Genomic DNA, 25,456 nt, shown 5'->3' with positions numbered 1-25,456 from the left:
GTTACAATAAAAAAGACCGTAATTTTCTTTACTCTTCTTTATTTATGTAACTTTTGTTTTCACTGGCAATTTAGTATTAGGTTAGGACAAAAAACAAATTAGGAAGGTTAAAGACAGAACATTACTAGATTGTGGTTTTAATTAAAATGTAGCCTTTGACAATGCTGAACACATGAGAAGCTACTTTAAGGCATATCACCCAATTTGTAATATTGCTAAACATTTCTTAAGGCAGACGAGTCATGCTGGCTGGGTCAGTGTCATTTTTGTTGTAATTGATGTCTGGTTTGTTCTGTTCCCTAGTGATGGGTAGGGATGGGTACCAGTATCCGGTGTTCTGACATAATCCTTGAAATAGTAATAACACAGTATCCTCAGCAAAGATGAATTAAACAAGTTTTATTTTAATGGAAGTTTACTTCAAGTCTTCAGATTTTTACTGTCTTTTATTTGATTACTTTAAAGTATATGATTACATTAGAGTAATTAAATAAAGACAGTTTTGATGGAGCTCCTGAGCCAGCCCAAGCTCTCTATGAAGACGAGGAAAAACTCCCCTGGGGGGGCCAGACTGACGGGAAGAAACCTCGGGAAAGCCCATTCAAAGAGAGATCCCCTTTCCTGGGATGGCTGGGGGGGGGGTTACAGGAATTCCAAAACACTGAAATTTAAAGTGGGCCAGTTAAAAAAAATTATTTCCTGAAAAAAAGAAAGGTAATTCATACATCACACATAAATGATAACGTCTGAATTGTGTGTGTTTGTGTGTGTGTGTGTGATAGGCTTATCTCAGCCAAGTGTGATGCTGTAGCTCCTCCAGCGTCGGCCGCGTCTCCGGGACTTTGGTTAAACACGCGTCCAAGAAATCCCGGCAGTCTGGAAAGAAAGGAAAGAGAAAAAACATGAAGATGATAGTTCCAGTGGTCCAAGCCATCAGTCAGTCTTGAAGTGTGACGTTTTCTTACTTTTGGACAGATGTCTTTTGAATTTCAGGCGCTTTTTGAGGAAGCTCGTGGTGTTAAAGTCCCCGGCATGAAGCGCTTCGTACAGAACCACTCCCATTTGCCATACCGTGGTGGGTCCACACCTGTAGCAACTGCGCCCGTACCACTCGGGAGGGGAGTAAATTTCTGTACCTAATAAACAGACACAATTGCAATTTCTTCTAAAACAAAAGGCGAAAATTGTGACATCTGTGAAGAGCAAGAGCAGAATATGTTACCATAGAAGACGCGGTACTGCGACTGCTCCTTAACAAAGCAGCTCAGTCCAAAGTCGATGATACGAACACGCGGTACATCTGAGCCGGTCTCAATTAGAATGTTCTCACTCTTGATGTCCCGGTGAAAGATGTGTTTATCCTCCAGGTGCTTCGCAGCATCAACCAGCTGCTTCAGAATGACCTGGAAATAGAGCAGGGCGATATGACCAAAAATATTTATCACGATATACATTTGAAAAGTTGTGATAACGATATAACTGACACTAGACAAAATACTTTACAACGCCACAACTTTATTAGTGCAAAAAACCCCATAAATGTATTTTCACTTAAACAAGCAGCTGTTTTTTTATGTGCATTAAAGTTATATAAAAATGTAACAGTGCAAATGCAAATTCCTCGCTGACAGTTTAACCAAAAGGCATTTCCAGTGGAAATTGGCCGACATATCCTCAGCATAACCATGTAAAATATCCACAAAGCTTAAAAAGAGGTTATACACACACAATACGGTAATATCACGTTGAGGTGCAGTACGTATCACTCCGCGAGGCGCCTGCCTACGATAGCCGTAATGCTCCGACAATCCATCGAGCGGTGCGGCTTTGTAGCTTAGCAAAGTCGCCGTGTACATAAAATCGTTTTGAGGTCAGTAAACACAACCAGAATTCATACATAAGGCACACGGGATTATAAGGGGCACTGTCGAGTTTCAGAAAAATCAAAGGATTGATTTTAAGTGTGCCGTATTTTCCAAACAACACGGTAATAACGGCGGCCCGCTAGCATGCGCTACCAAAAATCGTGCTTTGTTGTGTATCTGACGGACGAAAGCTAAACCAGTTCCACACCACTAAAGTTGCAGCATTTTTACAAACCAGTTCTGGTTCATCCGTTTCATTCAACGATCCACTTTTGCTCTTCTCTTTCTGCGTCACCGCCATCTGCGTATGTAAACATAGGCACTGCGCATGCGCGTTTTACCTATTCTAGCGCGATATTTCATTTTCCTATCGTTGCCCAAAATTACACCGGTATTACCGTGAATGGTATGATATAGCCCAGCCCTACCTGGAAACGATGAAAAAGACAATAATCAATCAATGGGTTAATGTTTCTCTAATACTCTGTGCTTTGATTGAATGATGTACAGTCTAAGACTCTTCTAAGGCAAGTCAACTTGCCTTGGCCTTGTCCTCTGGCAAAAATCCTCCATTTTCTTCTATGTATTTATCCAGGTCCACAGCGGGGACAGGTCTCTCCATCACCAGGATCAGCTCTCTGCCAAAGTCAAACCACTCCAACAGAGACACTGGGGCTGATGTTTCCACTGATCCATCTGCTTCAGCTGCAAGCTTCAGCATGATGGCAACTTCCACTGACACATTCTTCCCGTTATCATCCTGAAATATTTCAACAAAGTGGATGATGAGGCACAGACGTTCCACAGGTGAACGCTGCATGCAATCCACTAATGTAAAAACAATTCAAGTCTTGCACATTTACCTTCACTTTGCAGTACACTTTCCCCTTTGGGATGTGTTTGATGGCCACCTAAAAGACACAGGGCATTGATGAGCATTTCCTCAGTATGACATCATTAAAGGTGTAAAACAGCATACATCTCAGCTTACGATATTATCCCTTATCTGCATTACTGCCTGTCTTACTACCACCATCTGAACACTTACTGGTAAATGATCCTTTATGCGGTAGCCAGCAAACACTGCTCCACAGCCTCCTTCTCCAAGCCGGTGCTCCTCCACGTATCTTGCTTGGAAGTCACCTAAACAGACAAACACAAATTGGGTTTTACTACAGCTGTCACACAAATTACTCTCTGCTGTACCCTAAATGTTCATTTTGCTCTTCACCTGAATATAAAAGCTAAGCTGCTTGCTACTTACGTTTCTGTTCAGCCACTGACTTTTTGGCAACGGTTTTGGTTTTGTCCTGGTCCACGTTCTTTTTCTTAGGTGGGTCCCTGGTGTCTCCCGCAGCTTTCCTTTTGCCAGCCTTTTTGTTTTTACTGCAGCTCTCTGAAATCTCTATGCTGCAGTCTGCAGATGTGGAAAACACCAAAAGCACATCAGCTTATTAGATAATAGACACAAATATCTCCCAAACACTAATATCTTCAAACTAGCAACCAGATGTACACTTAATCTACCCCTCACTCAACTAATTAGCCTACCTTTACCAGTGTCCAACCAGGAAGATGCCTGCCCCTTGTCACCGCTCACATGCTCAAGAAGTTTACGCTTTTTTGCTGTATTGGTTGTCCCCGCTTCATCTTGTTGGACCTTTCGCTTGACTCCCCCGACCACATGAGCATCTGAGCTGGTGGAAGGACCAGCCTGCTCAGTGACCCTCCTTCTTTTTATGGGGGTCGTTTTTTCAGGACTGGCCTTTCTTTTAGCCATCCTGCTCTTACAATCTATAAACAACAACAACACATTAGTGAAAAAGAGCGCTCGACATCAGGACTAGAAGGATTTTGATGTCATTGAATTTTAAATTAGTATTGCTTACAATATAATAACAAGTTTATCCTTTTGATAAAAAACACACCAACACGAGTGGACCATACTAGGTCTACTAAGTCTAGATACTGATGACACTTGTTGCTCTGTTTTCACTGCTCAGTCCAAGAATAAACTTGTCACATTATTTTACCAAAAGACAAAGTGCCCCAGTAACCTTTCTTTGATTAGACATGTTGCACTCAGGTTAGTTTCAATCAAAACCAGGATTTAAATCCTCTAAAAATGAATCATTTTATACACAGAGCCTCAACATTGTTAGAAATGTACATTCTGTTATTTAGGGGATTTTATTTTTTACTTACTTTGATCTCCTGGATCTTTCTTATCTGCCTCAGTCGTAACTTTTCTTGTTTCCTTTTTCATCTTAATTTTTAAAATAGAAAATGTCACCTTAATGAGTGAATAGTCCTTCAAATGTCTGGATGCTTGACTTTTCTAACTAAGCTGTATAAGTCAGTTCTGTAAGTGAGCTTTAAAAGTAAACTCCGGAGTCTATGGCAACACAACATTAGAACCTTGCCTTTTAGTGACATCACTAAAAGGCAGTGTCCCAAGTAGTTTAAAGAAAAACACTCTGGCATTTCATATAATTCAGTAATTTCACATTAAACTTTCTTTCATTATCCTTTCATTATTTGTTTAAAGACTTGATGTGTGGATGCTACTATGAAGACTTCTAGTTGAGCAAACACTAATAAACACTGACTAGTTTATCTGAGATAAAATATAACACTTTTTTATTAAGTCAGTGTTAACTCTGTTTTTTTCTGTTAGGATCATTCAATAGTATCAGAAGAGAAAAGAAAAGTATGTTTTGTTTTGTTTTTTTTCTTCAAGATCTGTTCACATGTACTTAGCAAGAGTGAGTACACAGCGTTAAAAAATGGTACTTAGTGTAGTGAGGAAGGCGAAAAGCAAAGAGAGCATATGAAGGTAATATTGAAGAAGGCGCAGTTTTGAAGTGGTGAAAGGCAAAGGCATGAGTGCAAGCGTAATAAAAGGTAATAGGAGAGATGTCGAGCAGGCGGAGGACTTGGCTGGAGCAGGAAAAGGCAAAAGGGGAAACGCGAGTGCACGTCTGAAACTTCTTCACTGTCAGTGAATCCTAATTCTTAAGACTAACTAAGAAGAATAAATCTATGTATGAATGTCGTTTTGAGCACATCTCCTCTTTCTACTGATCAATTCTTCCACCTAGTGGATAGATGATAGTATTGCAGCTTGTCTCGTCACCTGTTGTGTGTTTTGTGTGCTCCAGAACCTGCGTCCTGTTGGAGTACTGTACGTAAAACACACAAACACTGGAGTGAACACAGCTGCTGAACATCTCTATATTCATAACTTCTTCCTGTTATCTCATATCTGTCTCCCTTCATCTGTGTAGGAACGGTGTACAGATGTATGATTATGTCACTCCTGCTCCTCCACCTAACACCTCCACTCCAAACTAAGTTTGCTCGGCTGCTTTGGTTCACTGATCTGCAAGTATCTGTCATTTGTTTGCAGATGTCTGCAGGAATTATTGTAATGATCCATTAATGGTGCCTGATTTCATTCAGTTTTACAGCTTGTCTCGTGTTTTTGAACTGCTTCCCTCACAGTTGTACACAGTGCTAACATGTGCTCTTACTCTGTGTTTTATTCCTGAAGAAAAAGAAAGTGCCCAGCCCAGCAGGATGAAGATGGGCCATACGTCAAGAAGCCTCCAAATGCCTTCATGCTCTATCTCAAAGAGCAGAGGCCAAAGGTCATTGCTGAACTCAACATCCCTGGAAATGCAGCCGTAAATGCAGTGGTGGGACAGAGAGTAAGTGTGTAACTCTGCATACATTTATGCATCTGTTAATGTTGTCTGCTCATGTTTTTGCATGTGTCCCAGCTGTCCTGTAGTTATGTGTAGTAGCAGTGCTCACAGTGTGTTCTTATGATCTTCTGTCCACAGTGGAAGTCGCTTTCAAACGACCAGAAAGCCAGATATTTCAAGCAGGCTGAAACAGAAAGACAGAATCATGCCAAAGAGCATCCAGCCTGGTCGACCAAAGAAAACTATGTATGTCCAACAATAATTTCATTATAGACGATTGGACTGATTTCAATTGAATTAAACTGTTACTCCTGTTATTTCAACATCTGTCTTTGTGTAAATAAATGAAAAAACAAACAAAAGATGCTTCTGTCATAAGTTACAGCAGGATGAAACAACCTTCATGTAGTTCTTGTTTTTAACACTGCAAACCTTCTTTAGTTCTTTTGTTTCCTTTCATATTCAGCACACATCTGTCAGTGTCCACTAACTGTCAGGGAAAAGCCAGATAAAAACACTGTGGGGTCTTTTGGGACACGTGCTCGTTGGGTTTACTCATAGATATCAGAAATGATCTGTTCTGTATTCAAAGGATACACGAAGGACGTTTGTATTAAATGCAATATAGCGACTGATCATATGCTGCTTTCTTTGGGGGCTTTTCACCAACATGTTACACAAATCCAGTTTCTAACTGAAAAGAAAATCCTTCACCATTTTCTAATCAAATTCCCTGGTTTCCCATGTCAGAGATGTCATGGCTGAAAGGATCATCGCATATTGAGCTCAAAGCTAAACTCTTGTGTAGGGCCTCTTTCCATGTTGTACCATTCATTTTAAAAAGTCCTGGTAACAAGAGACAGAGGTGACTTGATGTATTACAGTTACTTCCCAATTTACAGAAATGATGTGACTTCTGACATTTTCCTAGCAGGAAATGTGCTACTGTGGGACACTGAAAGAATAAACAGCAAGGCACGTTTTGTTTTAATAACTTTTCTTTACTTCATTTGTATGAACTAGGTTTACCTTACAAAATCTTATACTGTATATAATGTTTTATGTTTAATTCATGTCAATGTCAGCTCGTGTTTACTCGGGTGAGCAGTACCGGCCCACAAAGAGAATGCTCTTGGTGGGTTTATGTCGGATGAAGAAGATGAAGTGATGGTCGGCAACAAACTCAGCGGGAATCGTTATAGAGCGGACTTCCATGTCAACCCCAGTGGCAGCAGCAGCCTCAGCTCCTTCTTCATTTACATCCACCAAAGCCTTGTGGACAACTTTGGACACTATCAGGTCATTTGCTGGAGACATTCCTAGTAGATGAAGAGCCCAGAAATCAGTTGTGTTTTATTCTTTACCAGATGATGTTTTGCAGTTTTTGTGCTCTCAATATAACTGTATAATTGATTCAGTGTGTCTCATTGGTGCAATATTTCTCACCAGAGAAGTCTCTCTTGTAGATGTCAAAAGCGTTCTCCATTCCCATGTTGGTCAGGATTTTCTCCAAGTCATACTTCTCCTCCATCTTAAATCGAGGGAGCTTGACATCAACCTCGTTGGGGCTCATCATGTCTGGGCGAGTCCAGTCCACAAAGTTCTGATAGGTCAGCTCCTTCTCCAGCTGTGTGGATACAGTGTCACTAGCTTGTCTGATTGAAACTGGACATTAAAGTACTGGTAAGTGCATCTTACCTTTTCCAAGCCTGTGGTATCATCTTCTATGTCATTAGGCAGGAATATGAGCATGCTGAGGTCATTTCCTTTATACGGCATCTCAAGAATCTGTCCAGAAACATTGTTTTTATTTATTACTCCATCAAAGATGATCTGACTTCCTAATCTAGAAATTTAGGCTGATATTTGTAAAAGACAAGTTTTAGATCATGCTGGTGAAATCCTGTAATAAGCTGAAAGTGATGGATGTTACCTTGCAGTTGGCCTCAGGAATGGTCGCAAAAGGAAATTTACTTTTCTGCTGCATCATCTTCACCGGCTTAGTGTCGTTCTGAAAAATAGGGGAGACAAGAGAAATGTTTTTTGTGTTTAGTCTCAAAATGATCTCAAAAAGTTCTGTCATGGTTTTATTCCAGCCATTGAGTGGATTTGGATGTAGAGCACACGTCACAACACAATTTGTTCTTGTTAGCCGAAGTTTGTGTTGTGCTGTTGTTTGAGATTTATTTGAGAACTTATTGGATATTACATGAATAATAAACTGCATTGCATAACTGCATAAAGTTGGAAAGTGATCGTCCTAAAAGCACGATTTTATCCCCTCAGAGCTCCAGGCTTTATGTTCTCATTCAGCAAAGTCCACAGCTCGTTTGTAGTATGACAGATCAAAGTATAACTGCACCATCCTATGCTGCCTTTCTGCACTGTTACCTTGTTCAGTCGAAAATGCACATCAGCAGTCTTCTCCTCCTTAAACTGCGTGTTCCAGCTGCCCTTGAAGTAAATGGCATTCACGAGAACCAGCTTCGTCAGGCTACCCACTGCATCCTGGCTTAGCAAGTCCTTGATTTTATCTGGTAAAAAGAATTTATGAAAACTATTAACTATTACCAAAGATGCACTAGTTACTGTACAACATCTTCAGCTATAAAATCAGAAAACAGGGCAACAGCAAGATGGTTTTTATTTTAAAAAAAGGGGGAAAAAGCTTTATGATCAGTATAACAGGGAACAAAAAACAAAAATTCAAGCGTAGGCTTGAAGCCACTGAGGTGGTTGTTAGCGGGGGTGACGCGATGCTTCTGGTATGCATGAATTAATTAAACAGTCCAATAACTCCAGCAGTACTTATCTTGTCCTTTTTGGTCTTTGTTCCAAACATTTTAAGATAAAAGCGCAGCGGTCACAAACGTTTTGCCTTCTTATGATTAACAACACACCTGACGCTGATTACGTGCGTCCACCTTAAATACCTTACATAAACCTACCATACAGGAACTTAAAAAGGTGGAATCCTCAGTGGTGCTTGGTGCCACACCCTCAGGGACTTTAATGTTATATAAAAACACTGACAGCTCAATATCTGCCTCAGTCACTCTCCCCGATCCAGCTGAGTCACCAATAGGAAAAATCTGCTTTTCACAGGAACTTGGTAACAGCAATAAGAGAATACGTAGTTTATTCCAAGAAGATATCGTCTCTCTCCCATATATAACATCTTATTGGAACCGATATGTTCCAGATATCAAGTGGAAGACAGTCTGGATGGTCCCCCATAAATATTTGATTGTAAATAAGGTGAAAGAAGTCTCATTTAAAATTCTACATAAATGTTATCCAGCCAGTCACTACATGGTCAAATTTAAAAGGGACATAAATACTAATTGTACTTTCTGTGGGGATCATCCAGAAACTGTGACGCATCTTTTTTGGTACTGTTCTTTTACACAGAGATTCTGGAAGGAATTTAGCAGGTTTGTTATTGTCCATATTTTAAGGGAGTTTTCTTTACGATGGGAAAATGTTTTATTCTGTTTGTTTAAGTTCCCCAAGAAGTATGAGAAATGTTTTTTATGATGAATTTGTTCATACTTTTAGCTACATTTTTTATCCATAAATGTAAGTTTACTAACAAAACACCATATTTCTGTCATTATTTTAAGGATGTGGAAATGTACATACAATCAATATCAGACTCCACCAACACAAAGGCTCTCAAAACAATACATGTATGTGTATTCTTATAATTGTTACCTTTTTCTTTTACTCTTGGCTTTTTGTGTTCATGTTCTGTTGTTTTGTATACTTCATCTGTTCGTATGTTGTATACTCATTGTTTGTTAAATAAAGTTTAAAAAAAAAAGAAAAAACTTAAAAAGGTTACCTCTAGCGGCAACATGAGGTATCAACCCAAAAATGGCTCCTACAAAAATAATGGGATTAAGATTGTCTCATTTCCAGCAGGTGGCACCACAGTCCTATAACCCTCATAGAAAGTCCTTGTATCCTATTATTATAGATGGTAGATTTATAAATGGCCTGTATTTGTATCGCGCTTTTATAAAAACAATGAATGAATTTCCTGCTGCACTTAAGATAATATAAAGATATAGAATCAATAGCAGCCAATCCTAAATGGGCCTGAAAAATAAAAATATGTTAAAGACACAAGTGATCAAAGTAGAAGTACCCATCACATAATATAATAAGAATAGAAGAATTGGCCTGCTATTTACAGCAACATACTGCTGTGATGGTTTTATTAATAGCATGAAACCAAACAGTAAAACCCAGAGATAGTGCTGCTTAATACTGAATAGAAATTAGACTGGAAGAACTGGAAACAGAAAATAATGTGGACGGTGGACAATCCGGTAATAATGTCTCAACTGAACACAACACAACTGATCCCCAAGGATTTACAGTGGAGATCATTTAAAGTTACATTATGCTTACCTTGTGTCTGCTTCTCCACCCAGCTGTTGATGTGGACCCTGGCCTCCTCTGCATTTCCTTTGAAGTCCACAGACTCGAGCTCAGCGTTGTAATGCTTTTTGGTGCCTTTTAAAAATTCCTGGAATTGTGAAAATAAGTCACTCGAAACAGATTCAACAAACTACGGAGACTTCAATCAAGTTCAGTCACTGTGTTAAAACATTTTCAGTCCTTTGGATGCAGTTGAAGCTTGAACTAACCAGTCAGCCTTTGTCTAATAAAAGATTAAAGCAAATAGCTTGTTGGATGCCAATTTAAGTAGCCAGCATAGAAAAATACACAGATTGTGGGTAAGCTGGTTTGTAACGTTTCGGTTCAGATGGCAGCAGTTTTTGCTGACAAATGTAAGTTTTAGTATTTCTAAGTATTAATAAATTACTGTTTTACTTCTTTATATATTTCTTTATACTATTTGCAAATATTTTAAAAGTTTAATCTGCTGTGATGACTGGAACACAAAGGAGAGAAATGGTGCCTTGTCTCTTGTTATGAACTGTAAATAGCTAAGTGCTTAGAGCAGCTGGTCCTAGCACACTTCAAATCCTGTCTCCCCCCCACCCTGGACCCCCACCAATTTGCATACCGCCAGAACAGGAGCACAGAGGATGCAGTCTCCATCGCACTGCACTCTGTCCTCTCACACCTGGACAACAACAACACCTACGCCAGAATGCTGTTTATAGACTTCAGTTCAGCATTCAATACAATCCACCCCTCACAACTCATCAGGAAACTGACAGACCTGGGCATCAGTTCCCTCATCTGCAAATGGTTACTGGACTTCCTGACCAACCGCCCCCAACATGTCCGGCTGGATAACCGCTGCTCATCTACCATCACAATGAACACCGGTGTACCACAAGGTTGTGTGATGAGCCCTTTCCTCTACTCCCTCTTCACCCACGACTGCAGACCTGCTGATGGTTCCAACACCATCATTAAGTTTGCAGATGACACCACGGTGATTGGCCTCATCAGTGACAACGATGAGGCCGCCTACAGGGAGGAGGTGGATCGTCTGGCTGAGTGGTGCGACACAAACAACCTGCTGCTTAACACCGAGAAGACCAAGGAGCTCATCGTGGACTACAGGAGGAATGCTGACCCACATCCACCCATCCACATTAAGGGGACGGCTGTGGAGCGTGTGAGCAGCTTCAAGTTCCTGGGAGTCCACATCTCCGAGGATCTCACCTGGACGACCAACTGCTCCAAGCTGGTCAAGAAGGCTCACCAGCGCCTCTTCTTCTTGAGGACTCTGAGGAAGAACCACCTGTCCTCAGACATCCTGGTGAACTTCTATCGCTGCACCATCGAGAGCATCCTGACCAACTGTATAACAGTCTGGTACGGGAACTGCTCTGCCTCGGACCGGAAGGCGTTGCAGAGGGTCGTGAAAACTGCCCAGCGCATCGCCGGAGCACCACTTCCTGCCATAAAGGACATCTACAGGAAGCGGTGTCTGAAAAGGGCTGGGAAAATCATCAAAGACCCCAGTCACCCATCACATGGACTCTTCACCCTCCTGCCCTCTGGGAGGCGCCACAGGAGCCTCCGGACTAAGACCACCAGGTACCGGAACAGCTACTTCCCCACAGCTGTCAGACTCCTGAACTCTGCCTCCTGACATCTGACCCACGTTAAACTCATGCACTGAACATACACACCCCCACAATGGACAACTGTACCCTCAAACACACAATAATAACATGGAGTGAACCACCACTCACAACCACTAGCACTTTATATAGCCTCTGTAGAAACTATCTACACCCTCACTTATCTTAACTGCACTACTGTATAGCTCTGTGTAAATAATCATTCTGTACATTCAATAATCTTTAATCCTACAACTGTTTACAACTTGCATAGTTGCCGGGGATTCCCATGATGCATTGAGTTTTTCCTTTCCAGTCACCTTTCTCACTCACTATGCATTAATAGACCTCTCTGCATTGAATCATATCTGTTATTAACCTCTGTCTCTCTTCCACAGCATGTCTTTATCCTGTTTTCCTTCTCTCACCCCAACTGGTCGCAGCAGATGGTCCCGCCCCTCCCTGAGCCTGGTTCTGCTGGAGGTTTCTTCCTGTTAAAGGGGAGTTTTTACTTCCCACTGTCGCCAAAGTGCTTGCTCATAGGGGGTCATATGATTGTTGGGTTTTTCTCTGTATCTATGAAGCGCCTTGAGGTGACTTTTGTTGTGATTTGGCGCTATATAAATAAAATTGAATTGAATTGAATTATCTGAAGAAGAAGCAGAGTTGGTTTGTTTCCAGCTGAAATCATCCAGGCTCAGGAATTTGAATCGATCCACATCATTTCTGCTTGAACTAGAGAACATGAGTGTCGACTTACATTTGGTCTGTGAGACACATGTCATAGTGACAGTATTTGGGTTAATATGGCATTACTCACCCTGGTCGCATTTCTTCAATATCAGGCACCAAGTTCAGGAACTCGTTCTTTTGCAGCCCGCGCAAGGTAGGAGGTCTCCAGAGTGGGAACCATCGGGAAGTTTTCACAGTCTGAGCAGGAGGGACTGGAGGCACGTGAGCTGTTCTCAGGGGTCCTTTAACACAAATCACACCAAGTTAGAATCAAATAGATAACCTGTCAATAACCGTTTGCAGATCGAGGTCAATGTTCCTAAAAATATGTTTACTTCTGGCCCATGGAGCCACAGCGCGAGTCCGAGAGAGAGGGGCAGGTAGAGGAAGGGGTGAGGGTGGCACTGCTGAAGCTCGTCACGGATGGATCACGTCCGATCGGTGAGATGAGAGAAAGCTGAAGTGAAACAACAGCAGGATGAGGTAGACGTCAATATAGGAACTCCCTGATGTGACACAGAAAGGCTATTTTTTTATTTCTTTGTATTATTTCTCACCTTGCAGTCACTGATGCTGTTCACCAGCTGCTTGTATTCAGTATTGAAGGTGTGTGTCAGAAGGCGCAGGCACTACAACACAACAGGAACAAGACCGATCAGCTCCGAGCAGAGAAGGAAGAAGGCAGCAACAAGAACGCCCACTAAGCCCACGTTTTTCTCACCTTGGTGGCCAGCTCCTTCTCACGCTTTCAAAGGTGGTGCTGGAGATCTGCGAGGAGACGGAGGTGGATGTGGACAGAGTGCCGGAGCTCACGCTGGGGGACAGAGACTCACTCAGGGACTTGGTGGTGGGAGCTGTTCCCACGGGAGCCGCCTCTCCCAGAAGGTGACGGGTCTTTTCCACCTGGACGAAAGATGGGGGCGAATGTGAGGTGGGGAGAAGAGGGGAGGTTAGTCATGTAAAGTCTGTACTCTAAGAAAAAACTTTTTAGAATAGCACTTTGGTCTTTGAGCTGAAAAGTCATTTTTCCCTCTACGATATTAAACAGATTTATTTCTTTATGAATCTTTTAAGGCCCCACCTCCTGCAGCTGCTCCATCTTCTCCAGCTCCCACTGGTGCTCTAGGATGAGGCTATCTCCTCTGGGCCTCCAGCCGGCCAGGTTCTCCTCTCCACGCACATAAGCCACTGATGTGTCCAGGACCTTCCTCCTCCTCCTCTGCATCCCTGCTCAGGACATGAGCCCTCATTAGGATGAAGCTCTCCACAGAATTATGATAAAACAGCTGCCGTTCTTTAAACATGTTTCATGGCCGCTCACCTGAGCTTCCAGTGTCAGACATCTTACACAAGCTCAGCTCGTAGATCCCAGTCACTCGGTTGTTATAATGAAGCAGAAGTTTTGAACAAGGAAACTTTGTAACGAAATGCCAACGACCGCCTGTCTGTTTTCAGGGCTGTATTTGAAGCCATGCTCCAATCAGGCAAAGTTTTAAGTGTTGCACATTTCGATGGGTTTCTTTCAGCTGACATAGTTTCCATTTGGGTCATGTGGTGTTAGATACCCCAGCGTGTGGTCATAGGGTGAAGAGCCCGGACGATTAGTGGGATTTTAGGTGTGGTGTAAAAATGACGCTGCAACTTTAAAAACGTTGTTGCTTTAAGGATTAACGTACAACCATACTTGGGCTGAGTTTGACACTGGTTCTCTTCAGTAATTAAAATAGCTTTAACACATGATAAGATCAAATGTCAGCTACACTGTGACAGTCGAGGGGCCACACTCAGATATATTTATTCGCTTGTTCTCTTTGTGTGATAAGAGTTTCCATCTGAATTTAACCCCTGTGTGGGGCTGATCTTTCATTTCATTTTATTTCAAGCTCAGATTCTTTGCCTTTGGCACATTTTCTGTGACGAGACTTCAAACCATTCCCACCGTCCTTATTAATCAACATGGTGAAGTGATTCTTCGCAAGGTGATGGGATAGGAAGAGTTTCAGAAAATGAGGCCTTTTGTCTTTATTGGAGAGGTCAGTGCAGACAGGACGGATGGGGGGAAGGCGAGGGGGGAATGACACACAGGAAACGGTGTTGGTCAGACCCAAAGACAGGCGTGGGCAGTGAGGACTCTCACCTTCAGACTCACTGTCTAATCAGTCTGACAGTGAGTCTGAAGACAGAGCAACCCAACACACGTTACTATGTTCATCATCATCATCATTGTTTATTTATATAGCACTTTAAAAACACACAAGGCTGACCAAACTGCTGAACAATAGAAACATAATAGATACCATAAGAATAATAAATACGATACAATAATAAACATAGCGAAAAACAATAAAATACAAGTCAGTCAACCACTGAGTCAAAAGCCAGTGAATAAAAATGCTTTTTCAATCTGGATTTAAAAACCAGCACTGATGTCGATTGCCTAATGTGAAGAGGAAGATTATTCCAAAGCTTAGGAGCCACGATAGAGAACGCTCGGTCTCCTCTCAGTTTCAGCCGTGATTTGGGGACTGAGAGCAACAGCTGCTCAGCTGACCGGAGCGAACGAGTGGGGACATAGGGCTTCAGCAGGTGCCAGACCATTTAAAGATTTAAAAACCAATAAAAGAACTTGAAAATGAATCCTAAATTCAATTGGAAGCCAGTGCAGGGAGGCCAAGAGTGATGTTATCACTAAGCAGGACATTAAATCAAATTAATGAGACACCAAAACAAGAGCTGGAGCCCAAGACAGCCATGAAGTCACAGTGTACACAAATACACAAGAAACACAGAAACCAGCTGGGTGGATGTGGCTCGGGAACCTTCTGTTACCTTGAACGTCGGTGTTTTGAACGCTGGCTGCTCCAGTCTGCTTGTATTTGTCCAAGATTTCCCCTCATATCTTGGTTATGGTTATTTTTTCTTTTATTAAACTGATCACACTCCTGTTCATGAATAGAAAAAAACCCCATCAGTGTATTTTCACTTAAACAAGCAGCTGTTTTTTTTGCATTAAAGTTATATAAAAATGTAACAGTGCAAATTCCTCGCTGACAGTTTAACCAAAAGGCATTTCCAGTGGAAAGTAGCCGACATATCCTCAGCATAACCATGTATAATATCCACAAAACCTGAGAAGGTTGGAGAGAAGGTAGGCGAACTCTGCTGGGATCTGCGTTTAACAAAGTGTCTAAAGACGAAACAAAGAAATCTTTCTGTAAATGTTCAGATGCACAGACTGGACTGAAAAAGAGTGAAAAAGCAGCTAACGTCCAAAAATAAGAAAACTTTGAAAGAACTCCAAAAAAACCTGGAGAACTTTTGCTCAAAAAACAGTTTTGTTTTTTTTAAATTACAAGGCAATCTGACAAAATGTCATCAAATGAGACTCAAGACTTCTGCAGGTCTCTGCCATGACTCAATTTTTTTTTCTTAACGGCAGAAACAATTGTTCCTTTTTTACTTTGTTTCTATTTTCTCTTCTTGTTTTTATCTGTTGAACAACAAACAACATTCATGCTGATTCACATAATATCCTGTCTCTAATCTCTGGGATTTCCTCGTAGCTCTTTGATGCAAAGAACATCCATCAAACGCTCCAGCTTGTGCTCAACATCATCGTGAACGGTGAAGGTACTCTGACGAGAAAATACTCAGTCGACCTTTTGGTTGATTTGTTAAAGAACCCCAAAATAGCTGATTACCTAACAAGGTATGCAGATAATTCACAGCTCTTTTCCTGAATAGCTGCTTTAAAACTCTGCTGAAAGCTGTGGGGATAAACAAAAAGTATTTTACCAGTATAATATAATCTGCAGTATGAGCAGAAGTGGAGGTGTGAGCGGTGGTCCGAGGTGGTCAGACGGGCAGACTTGGCCAGTGGTCAAAAGTGAGTGGACGCACGCCGGCGCATCATATTTAAAAAAGGTAAGACACTACCTGTTGAATTATTTCCGAAGTGTGTCAAATTGGGCTGTGAAAATTAAAAGTCTACTCACTGAAATTACTGGTGCATGTCTGTTTTGATTTTGATAAGAATCTGAGGATTTAAAGCAGTTGGACTGCTGGTGATGATTGAATACGGTTGGACCGTTTAGTAGGTTAGGGAATTTGGTTATTTTTTGGTTATAAGGTTGGACCTGCCTCAGTCTTACACTTGGTTGGGTGTTTTACTGTTGTTCCAAAGTATTATAAATTACTCAAGAACGCCAGTTGGACTGGTAGGAAGCGCAGTTCTCGGAGGTAACGCTCCCTCCCGGCCAAGGACGCTTGGCCCTGACCTATCGGCGAATAGGGTTAGTACGGTTGGCAACCGGGGAGAACTTGGGAACCTCCAAAATAACTAGGAGTTAGAATCTCCTTACCGTTTGGAACGGTATCTGCGCTTTTTTGGGCAGCAAAGGTTGGACCTTGGGTGTTGGACACTTTTAAATTGAGTTAGGGATTTTAGAAATGAGGCCAGAAACTGGTGGACAGATACTGGTTAATTGATCGTAAAAAACTCAGGGAGTTTATCGGTTAAACTGTTATGTTAAATTTGTCGAAATTCGATAGGTGTTAAAAGGTTTAAAATCTGTGCAGTTGTAAATATAAGACGTCTCTGTATTAAAAAAGATCTCTGTGGGTCGAGTCAGCAATGCACTGACTGCCTGCTGCTATTCTTAGATGAAGAGTGTGTGTGCATGCAAATGAGGCAGCTGATGCAGAGCGCATGAGAGGACTATGCTTTCGGTTTTGTGTGTCATTCAGCTCTATAACTATTGTTTGCAAATGTGGATAAATGTCTGCAATTAAAATGCTGGCTTAGTAAATAACAACATTGTAAATATATGAATGGTGACAGCGTTTCAAAATAGAATATAAGAATTGTTTGTGTTTAAAACCAACGTTTAGGTAAAGAAGATTTAAGGTGGATTTGAAGGCATAAACAAAAAATAAAAGGGTTACAGTCTGCAAGGGTTGTTAATTCATGAGCTGACTGGATGCAGAGTAAGTGGAGTGGTCATCCTGAGAGGATTGAATGATGCTCTAACTCTGTGGTCAAGTCAGACATAGGCTTTAAGCAACCATGAGCCACTAATAAGTGTGACAAATTAATGAGTATGTGTAAATTGAACTTGTTAAATAGTTTTGATAGGAGTAACTCAATGAGCACGCAATAAAGTGGACTTTTTAGGGGCAGTTTATCACTGACACCATAAAAAGCAACTTAATTAGTAGTTCAATAACAAATTGTAAAGATAACCTTTGTTATTTGAAGAGAGAGAGAAAATTCAGGTTACATATAGTGAATAAATAAGGAAATGTTAATCTCTGCGTCATTCCACACTGAAATTTCAATTGTAGGGGATCATTTGGAGGTGAATTGTGTAGGACACGGGGAGACAGAAGAATCTCCCCATGAGTTTTCAGTGTGCATAGAAATTGAGGAGGCTGAACTGGAAGCCTGCCTGGGTCGTTGTTTTTGTTTATTTGAGGGTCTGCTGGAAGTTTGTGAAAACGACCACCTTGATATGTGGGAGCCTTCTCGGGCAGCGATTTTTTGTTAAACCTGTGGCAGGCTGTGCAACATGGAGAAAGCTTTGACATAATGTCATAAAGGTGATTTCTTGGTTTTAGACTTATTGGTACGGGACAAGTTGAGGGACCCTTGAGGGTGTGTTGCTGTAAAGTATATAAGGGACGCGCAGCGCCGTTAATGGGTTTAAAATAAATGAAAAAACACTAATCCGAGGAACTATGGGAGAGGTAAGTATACGGAGGTGAGCGCGTTGCGCATAAGGGTTGCTGGTGTCATATATTAACACTTTGAGGGCGAATAATTTTGATTGAGTGTCAACGCTTGAGAACGCGAGGACAGCGTCTAAAGTGCTGGGTTAAACTTTGTGTATCACCGAGCAGGGGAAGACGAGCCAGTGGTTGCGAGAACAGCGAGACGAAGACTGAAACCGAAAGTTAAGCGTGTCTGGGAGACCTAGACCAAGAAGGTGGAGTCGACCAACGCCATTGGAAGAGGTAAGTCTGTGTTTCAGAGAATGGCTGACAGCTCGGGTGCGACACCTAGTGGGAAAAGGGGATGCAAACCTTTGAAGGATCAGCTTGAACAGCTTAAGAAAGCTATTCGTTTGGCTTCACCTGGAGCATTAAAAGCAGCAGAGAAAGAGTGCCAAGCGATGGAGGCTGAGGTAAGCAAACTTATTACATCTCAACAGAAAGGGCTGGGTGATAAAATAGCTCTGAGCCTGGTGTTAAAAACTGAGGGAGAGAGATGTGAACAGAAATTGAAACAATTTGAAGAGGAGTCCAAGGGACATTCAGTGAACAGGAAAGCCAGAGGAGAAATTAAGGATCTAAAAGAAACTCATGACAGGTGCTGTAAGTGGCTGTTCCTGTGGAGGGCAGCCTCTTCCTGGATGACTCAGGAGGAGGATGACACAGGAAAATCAGGAGACATGGTGAGTATAATGGAGTCTTTGAAACATCTGAAGGAGGAAAATAAAAAGCTAGAGGACCAAGTGAAGGACTTGACTCCGAAGGTAGAAGAGGCTAACAGGTATTACACACCGAAATTATATCCTTGGGCTGAATTGGCACGTTGTGCACCACCACCACCATATGTCATGCCTGTAATGACCCTTGGAGGGGGACAAGTTCGTGGTCCTGATGGACAGACTGGAGTTGTCCTTGGCGGAATAGCAGATGTTGAATATACTACTACTCCCCTGAATATCCCCGAAGAAGGGATAAGGGCAGTGGAATGTCAGTCCCAAGATATGGGAGGGAGAATGACAGCCTCAGCTGCAGATGAAGGCTCGACCTTGCCTCCCAGTTCGGTGGATAGTGGAAACATCATACGGGCCGAGGTGTCTACAGTGGAACAGCCAAAGCAGGACGGGGAGGCCAAAAGGACCCCTAGAATGAAGGACAAAATACCACAAGGAGTGATAACCAAGGGAGAACATTGGGAAGGAGAAGTGTATGGACAAATGCATGAGCCCCCACGTGCGTTAATAGAGGCATTAACAGCATTGGAGGTTATAAAGCAGAGAGTAATGCAGGGAGGGCCAGAAGAGGAGAATGAAGACCGTGCGACGTCATCAGAAGAAGAGGACGATAAGGAGGACGAAGATGGAGGACCTGAGCCCCAACCAAGTACAAGCCTAATTTTGAGGAAAAGAAGTGTGAAGAGAGACCAAGCACAGAGACAGCCCATATTTAGGAGCTCAAAGGGAAAAGGAAAGTCGAGGAAGAGTAGAAAAGTGAGTTTTGAACAAGGTGCTCCTGACCCTGGTTTAAATCTGCCTCTAATAGCAGGTCCAAAGAACGAACCAGTTTATCGCGCCTATAAGGTGAGAGATTTGGAAGCATTGGTTAAACAACTTCCACCAATAACTGAGGGAGGAGCTAGCTGGTTGAGAAGGCTGGGCGCGCTGACCGAAGGAGAAGAATTAGCGCTGGGCGATTTTCGCGCTTTGGCCGGACGTTGTATGCTGGGTGGTGGGTTAGCAGATGTAGAGCAGATAGCTCAAACAACCAGATATGCAAATGACCTACAATACCATGAGGTGCAGAATGACTTAGCAGATGCAGTCCGGGAGAAGTACCCAACTCCTAACTCTGGAGCCATTCCAAAAATTATTTGGGATCCCAAAAACACACCCAGAGAGTTTTTAGCTAAAGCAAAGGAACAATGGTTGTTAGAAACAGGAATACATCCGGGGAAGGAGGGTGAAAGTAGAGCGTGGTTTCGTTCGGCGGTGCTGGCAGGGCTGCCCAATCAGGTTGCAGTTGACTTGGAAAAGAACCCAGATTTTGCCGTTGCAGACTCGGGGCAGTGGGAGAGACATGTGACCCACAGACTTCAGCAGGAACAGGATTTGACGAACAAACAAAAGAAAGAGTTAGATGAAGCACAGGCGCAGCTGCTTAGGCTGCAGCTGGGGGAGGCTCGCGAAAAATATAATGCGAAGAAAAAAGAACCGAAAGAATTAAATAAGACTATAATGGTGGCAAGGCCTCAGCCAGATCCTGTGCCTGACTGGTCAGATCAGGATCCGGGTCTCTACCCTGATGACCGTTGGCCCGCCAATGTACCAAGGCAGCGTCAACCAGTAGGGAATTGGGGGACCGGTGGACCGCAGAGAGGGCGTGGTGGATCCGTGAGGGGAGGACAAAGGGCTCGGAATCCGGGGAATCCTGGCAGAGTGTCTTGGACTGCGTGTCTGAGATGTGGAGCAGAAGGACACTGGGCCCGAGATTGCCCTGAACCGCCGCAGAACTATCAGGGGCGAGGCTATCAATCCCAGGCACGAGGAGGCCCAAGACAAAGAGCTGCTTACAGGGGAGCACATCAAGCTCCAAACCCGAATGCAGCACCAGCCCCCCAGTACCCAGTAGCCGACTGGGGCTGGGAGGGGGAGCAATACTGACGGAGCCCGGAGAAACTGAACAGTGTGGGGGCGGCAGAACCCATGCTGTCAATGACCGTGGAAGGCACTGAATTGCCCTTCCTGGTGGATACTGGAGCAACATACTCAACTTTGAAAGACACACCAGACAGTGCAACACTCTCCTGTCACACAGTTAATGTGGTAGGCTTTTCCGGGATTCCAATGACACTGCCATTGACAGATCCAGCATTGACACAGCTGGGAAAACAGACTTTGAAACACCAATATGTGGTGTCCTCACAGGTGCCTGCAAATCTCATGGGCAGGGACCTGCTTGTGAAACTGGGAGCCACAATCATGTGCTCACCAGATGGACTGATTGTTACTCTGCCTGGAGGAAAAGAATTCCCGTGTCTGGGTTCACCTTCAAAGACTCAATATTTAGTCCAGAACTCTGAACAACCCACTGCCGAAATCTACTGGGGGAGGCTAGTGGAAGAAGGCATTCTGAGACATTATCAGCTGTGGAAACCCTGGATAATGAGCCTGGCCGTCTATTCCCCACCGCGAGATCCTTTCCACGTTACACTCTTCTATGATAGGGAAGATAACGATATCTATCGGGAACAGTTCCAGTCTGATCTTGAGGGACAGACGTGGAATGTGCAAACACATAACATTTATGTTGGACCAGAAGGTGTGGCCGCGGCTGTGAAATTTACTGATGAACAACTGCCTTGGTACAATGTGGGAGAGGATTCAGCCCCTCACATTACATTGGCGGTCCACGAGGGTCATGGGCCAAGAGATCTGGGACCAATGGTCAAGCGGGCGCTGGACAACGCATGCTGGCAAAGCACCCAAATTCCAAATGTCTGGTATGCACCAAAATGTAAAATATATCGCATAACTTGTTTGTCCAACGATGCAGTGATCTTAGAACATAAAGAAATCTCCAGAATACATGGCAGGGAAAGAATGGATCATCCTGATGCAGTAGCTGAGCTCTCAAAATTGCCTGGTACTTTGTGGTCCGCAGGGCCCACGGATGTAGGTCTAGCTAACTGTTCGCCTGTCCTGTTCCAGCTGAAGTCTGACATACCAATTAACAGACCACAATATAAGCACAAAACTGAAGCAGAAGAAGGTATAGCTGAAACCATTGAAGGACTGTGGAAGGCAGGAGTGCTTGAGCCCTCATGGTCATTTTGGAACACACCTATTTTGCCAGTGGAAAAACATGGGACAGGGAAGTACCGTATGGCACATGATTTGAGAGCAATAAATGCCATGCTGAGGACTGACACTGTGCCTGTACCAAATCCCTACACGGCTCTGACCGAAATTACTGGGGACCAAAAGTGGTTCACATGTATTGACCTAGCGAATGCATTCTTTTGTCTCCCACTGCACGAGTCACTCAGAGACATTTTCTCATTCACATACAGAGGCCGCAAATTTAGGTACACACGCCTACCACAAGGCTTTGCACTCTCACCAGGAATTTTTAATCAGGTGTTGAAAGAGGCATTGTCCCCATGTCAACTGCCAGGGGGCTGTACATTAATACAGTATGTTGATGATCTTCTTATTGCAGCCCCGTCAGCAGCAGCCTGTACGGCAGCATCGCTCGTGGTGTTGAACAGATTGGCGGAGTGTGGCTTCAAAGTGAGCAAAGAAAAACTGCAGTTGGTCCGGCCAGAGGTAACATTCCTGGGCCGGGTGATCGCACACAGATCAGTGGGGCTAATGAACACACACAGAGACCAAATTCTGACACATCCAAAACCAAGAACTGTGAAGGAGTTGCTTTCCTTTCTTGGCTTGACAGGTTACAGCAGGCAGTTCATTCCGAACTATGCGGGTAAAACGGCCCCTTTAAGGGACATGATCAAGAAAGTTGGTGTTCGAAATCTGAAGGCTGAATTGCCTTGGACGCCGGACACAGAGACAGCGTTCATTTCACTAAAACAGGATTTGTCAAGAGCCACAGATCTGGCCACACCTAACTATGATGAGGCATTTTACCTTGATGTTTCAGAAACAAAGGGAGTTGTGAATGGTGTGTTGTTTCAGAAAAAAGGGGGAGGTAGGGATGTACTTATGTATGTCAGCATAAGATTAAATTCAACAGAAGCAAGGCATCCCACATGCACACAACACGCAGCAGGAGTAGCAAAGATAATTCAGAAAACAGCACATATAGTGAGGGAACACCCACTGAAAGTGCTTACTACACACAGTGTAGTGGCCTATGTGAACTCACAGGCATTCACAATGACTCCACTGACGCAACAAAGGTTGAGCAAAATTTTAGAGGCGCCAAATTTGATATTCACACATGAAGGAATAAATATGGCAGACCTAATGGGGTCAGGAGAACCACATGACTGTATTAAGAAAGCCCAGGTTGAAGGAAAAATCAGGGAAGACCTGAAGGCAGAGCCCATATACGGAGCTGAGGATTGGTTCACAGATGGATGCTGCCACAGAGATGAAGAAGGATTGAAAGCGGGCTATGCAGTAGTCTGTAGAGTAGGAACTGAGTTTCAGGTGAAAGAAGCAGGAAAAATTGAGGGACAACAGTCGGCCCAGAGAGCTGAAGTGATAGCCCTAACTCGAGCCCTGAGGTTGGCTAGAAACATGAGAGTGAACATCTACACTGACTCAGCATATGCGTTTGGAGCAGCTCATGTGGAACTGGCTCAGTGGAAGAGAGCCGGGTTCAGGACGGCCACTAATGCACCCATCTGTCATAAAAAGGAAATGGAGGAACTGGAAAAGGCCCTGGAGGACCCAGACGAGGTAAGTATTATAAAATGCAAAGGCCACTCACAAGCAGACAGTATGGTGGCAAGAGGAAATCAGAAAGCTGACGAAGCCGCAAAGGAAGCAGCGGGCTACAAAGGACAGAGACAACTGGTGCAGGTAACCCCAGAAGAGGAGGTTAGCACTAACAGCATGGAAGAAGTTAGAAAGGCTCAGGAGGAGACATCCCCAGAGGAAAAGGGGGTGTGGGAAAACAAAGGAGCCTGGCAAGATGGCGGTTTGTGGAGGGGGCCAGATGGGCGTCCCGCTTTAACGGCCAAAATGGCGGAACAAAAGGTGAATGAGGCTCACGGGCTTGGTCACGTGGGAGTGAAACAGATGGAGAGAAATTTGTGCCGATGGTGGCATCCTGATTTGAGAAGGATGATACTGGAAAAGGCCAGAACGTGCCTAATTTGTGGGGCACACAACCCAAAGCCAGCAGTAAAACCTGAAGCTGGTAAGTTTCTCATGCCAGAAAGGCCAGGAGAAGAGGTCGTGATTGATTATACCGACATGATTGATACAGGCCCAGGTGGGGTGAGGTATTTGTTGGTGTGTGTGGATGTTCTGACTGGATGGCCCGAAGCGTGGGCGACCAAATGTGAAGATGCGAAAAGTGTGATTAAGTGCTTAATCAATCATTACATTCCAAGGCATGGGTTTCCCAAGAGAATTAGGTCAGACAATGGTACTCACTTCAAGAACAAAGATTTGCAAGAGGTAGAGAGGATGTTGGGAGTGCAACATAAGTTCGGGACGGTCTATCATCCTCAATCTCAAGGAAAGGTAGAGAGGATGAACCTAAATTTGAAAAACAAGTTGGCTAAAATTTGTGCGCAGACAGGGCTAAATTGGGTCGCAGCCCTGCCCATTGCTTTGATGACCATAAGATGTTCTGTTAACCAATCCACAGGTTTCACCCCTTATGAGCTGCTGACTGGGAGACAGTTTCCAGCACCCTGGACAGTGGTCCCGGTGGAGCAGCCCAGGACAAGCAACAGGTCTCATGCAGAATATTTTAATGAGTTGAAAGCTCTTGTGTCCAGCTTTACAAAACAGGTCACTTGTGAGAGACCCACGGGGAACGGAGAGGTCCCGGACGCAAAGGCAGTGTGGCTGAAGGTCATTAAGCGAAAGTGGAAGGAGCCCCGCTGGACTGGTCCGTATGAGGTGACCGCCCGGACGGCTACAGCAGTCCAGCTGAAAGGGAAAGGCGACACCTGGTACCATTGGTCGCAGTGTGCACCCGCACACGAGAGCTTGGTGGAGGAAAATTCGTCGTCAAGGAACGCAGGTGTCAAGGAACAGAGGCAGAATAAACCTCTTCACCTGTGTAACGGGCCGACCAGTAGTCTACCTGGAAGGCCGAAGAAAGAAGAGCAGCCTAGGAGGAGATCGCCGCGCCTACAAAAAGGAGTGGTAACAAATTGAGAGTTTGAAAAGGGGTGGTTCAAATAAAAAGGAGGAAAACAGAAACAAAGTTTTAAAATTTATGCTAAGTACAAATATACATAACACAATGCCATCCCGCGAACCGGAGATTCGTGAGGAAAGAGGACTGATTAAAATGTTGCTTGTGATTGTTAGTTTGATGACTGTGATGATATTGATAATGGCCCTATGTTTGCTTGTTTATATTTTGCAGGGAGGCCCCCGCGGCCTGTCTGAACACTGGGGCCAGTTGAATCCAGCACTAAAAGAGAAATCGTTTATTGAAACAGGGCTAAAAAGGAGATCAAAGCGCGAGGTCTCGGGTAAAAGAGATGAGTGCCTGAGCACATATGGTGGTTTAGAGTTGAACTATGTTAATGGGTCCACAACTTCATTCACCTTTGACTTATGCGATGTTTTAAAGTGTGAAGGAGCAGATACTAGTTGGAGAGGATATAATGTGTGGGTTT

General features: G+C 43.5%; 2 protein-coding genes across 2 annotated transcripts; both read right to left on the bottom strand.

The window, feature by feature from the left end:
• Positions 1 to 379: 379 nt before the first annotated feature.
• LOC143420248 (serine/threonine-protein kinase pim-1-like) lies at positions 380 to 4,299 on the bottom strand. The gene is made up of 9 exons (XM_076888006.1): positions 4,071 to 4,299; positions 3,417 to 3,659; positions 3,130 to 3,282; positions 2,914 to 3,008; positions 2,729 to 2,776; positions 2,407 to 2,625; positions 1,223 to 1,403; positions 966 to 1,136; positions 380 to 876 (listed from the first exon to the last, which is right to left on the bottom strand). Exons 1-9 carry the CDS (start codon positions 4,129 to 4,131, stop codon positions 785 to 787), a joined length of 1,263 nt encoding a protein of 420 aa, XP_076744121.1. The 5' UTR covers positions 4,132 to 4,299; the 3' UTR covers positions 380 to 784.
• A 2,253-nt stretch (positions 4,300 to 6,552) lies between these two features.
• Positions 6,553 to 13,700, bottom strand: LOC112436472 (leukocyte elastase inhibitor-like). Its single transcript, XM_076888748.1, has 11 exons — positions 13,679 to 13,700; positions 13,517 to 13,584; positions 13,102 to 13,260; positions 12,693 to 12,814; positions 12,488 to 12,599; positions 9,989 to 10,106; positions 7,964 to 8,106; positions 7,506 to 7,583; positions 7,271 to 7,360; positions 7,019 to 7,199; positions 6,553 to 6,891 (listed from the first exon to the last, which is right to left on the bottom strand). The coding sequence occupies exons 1-11, from the start codon at positions 13,698 to 13,700 to the stop codon at positions 6,665 to 6,667; spliced, it is 1,320 nt and encodes a 439-aa protein (XP_076744863.1). The 3' UTR covers positions 6,553 to 6,664.
• Between the last annotated feature and the right edge of the window lie 11,756 nt (positions 13,701 to 25,456).

This window comes from Maylandia zebra, linkage group LG9, assembly GCF_041146795.1.
Source record: "Maylandia zebra isolate NMK-2024a linkage group LG9, Mzebra_GT3a, whole genome shotgun sequence".
NCBI classification, from domain to species: Eukaryota; Metazoa; Chordata; class Actinopteri; order Cichliformes; family Cichlidae; genus Maylandia; species Maylandia zebra.
This window is presented reverse-complemented; position numbering and strand designations above follow the sequence as displayed.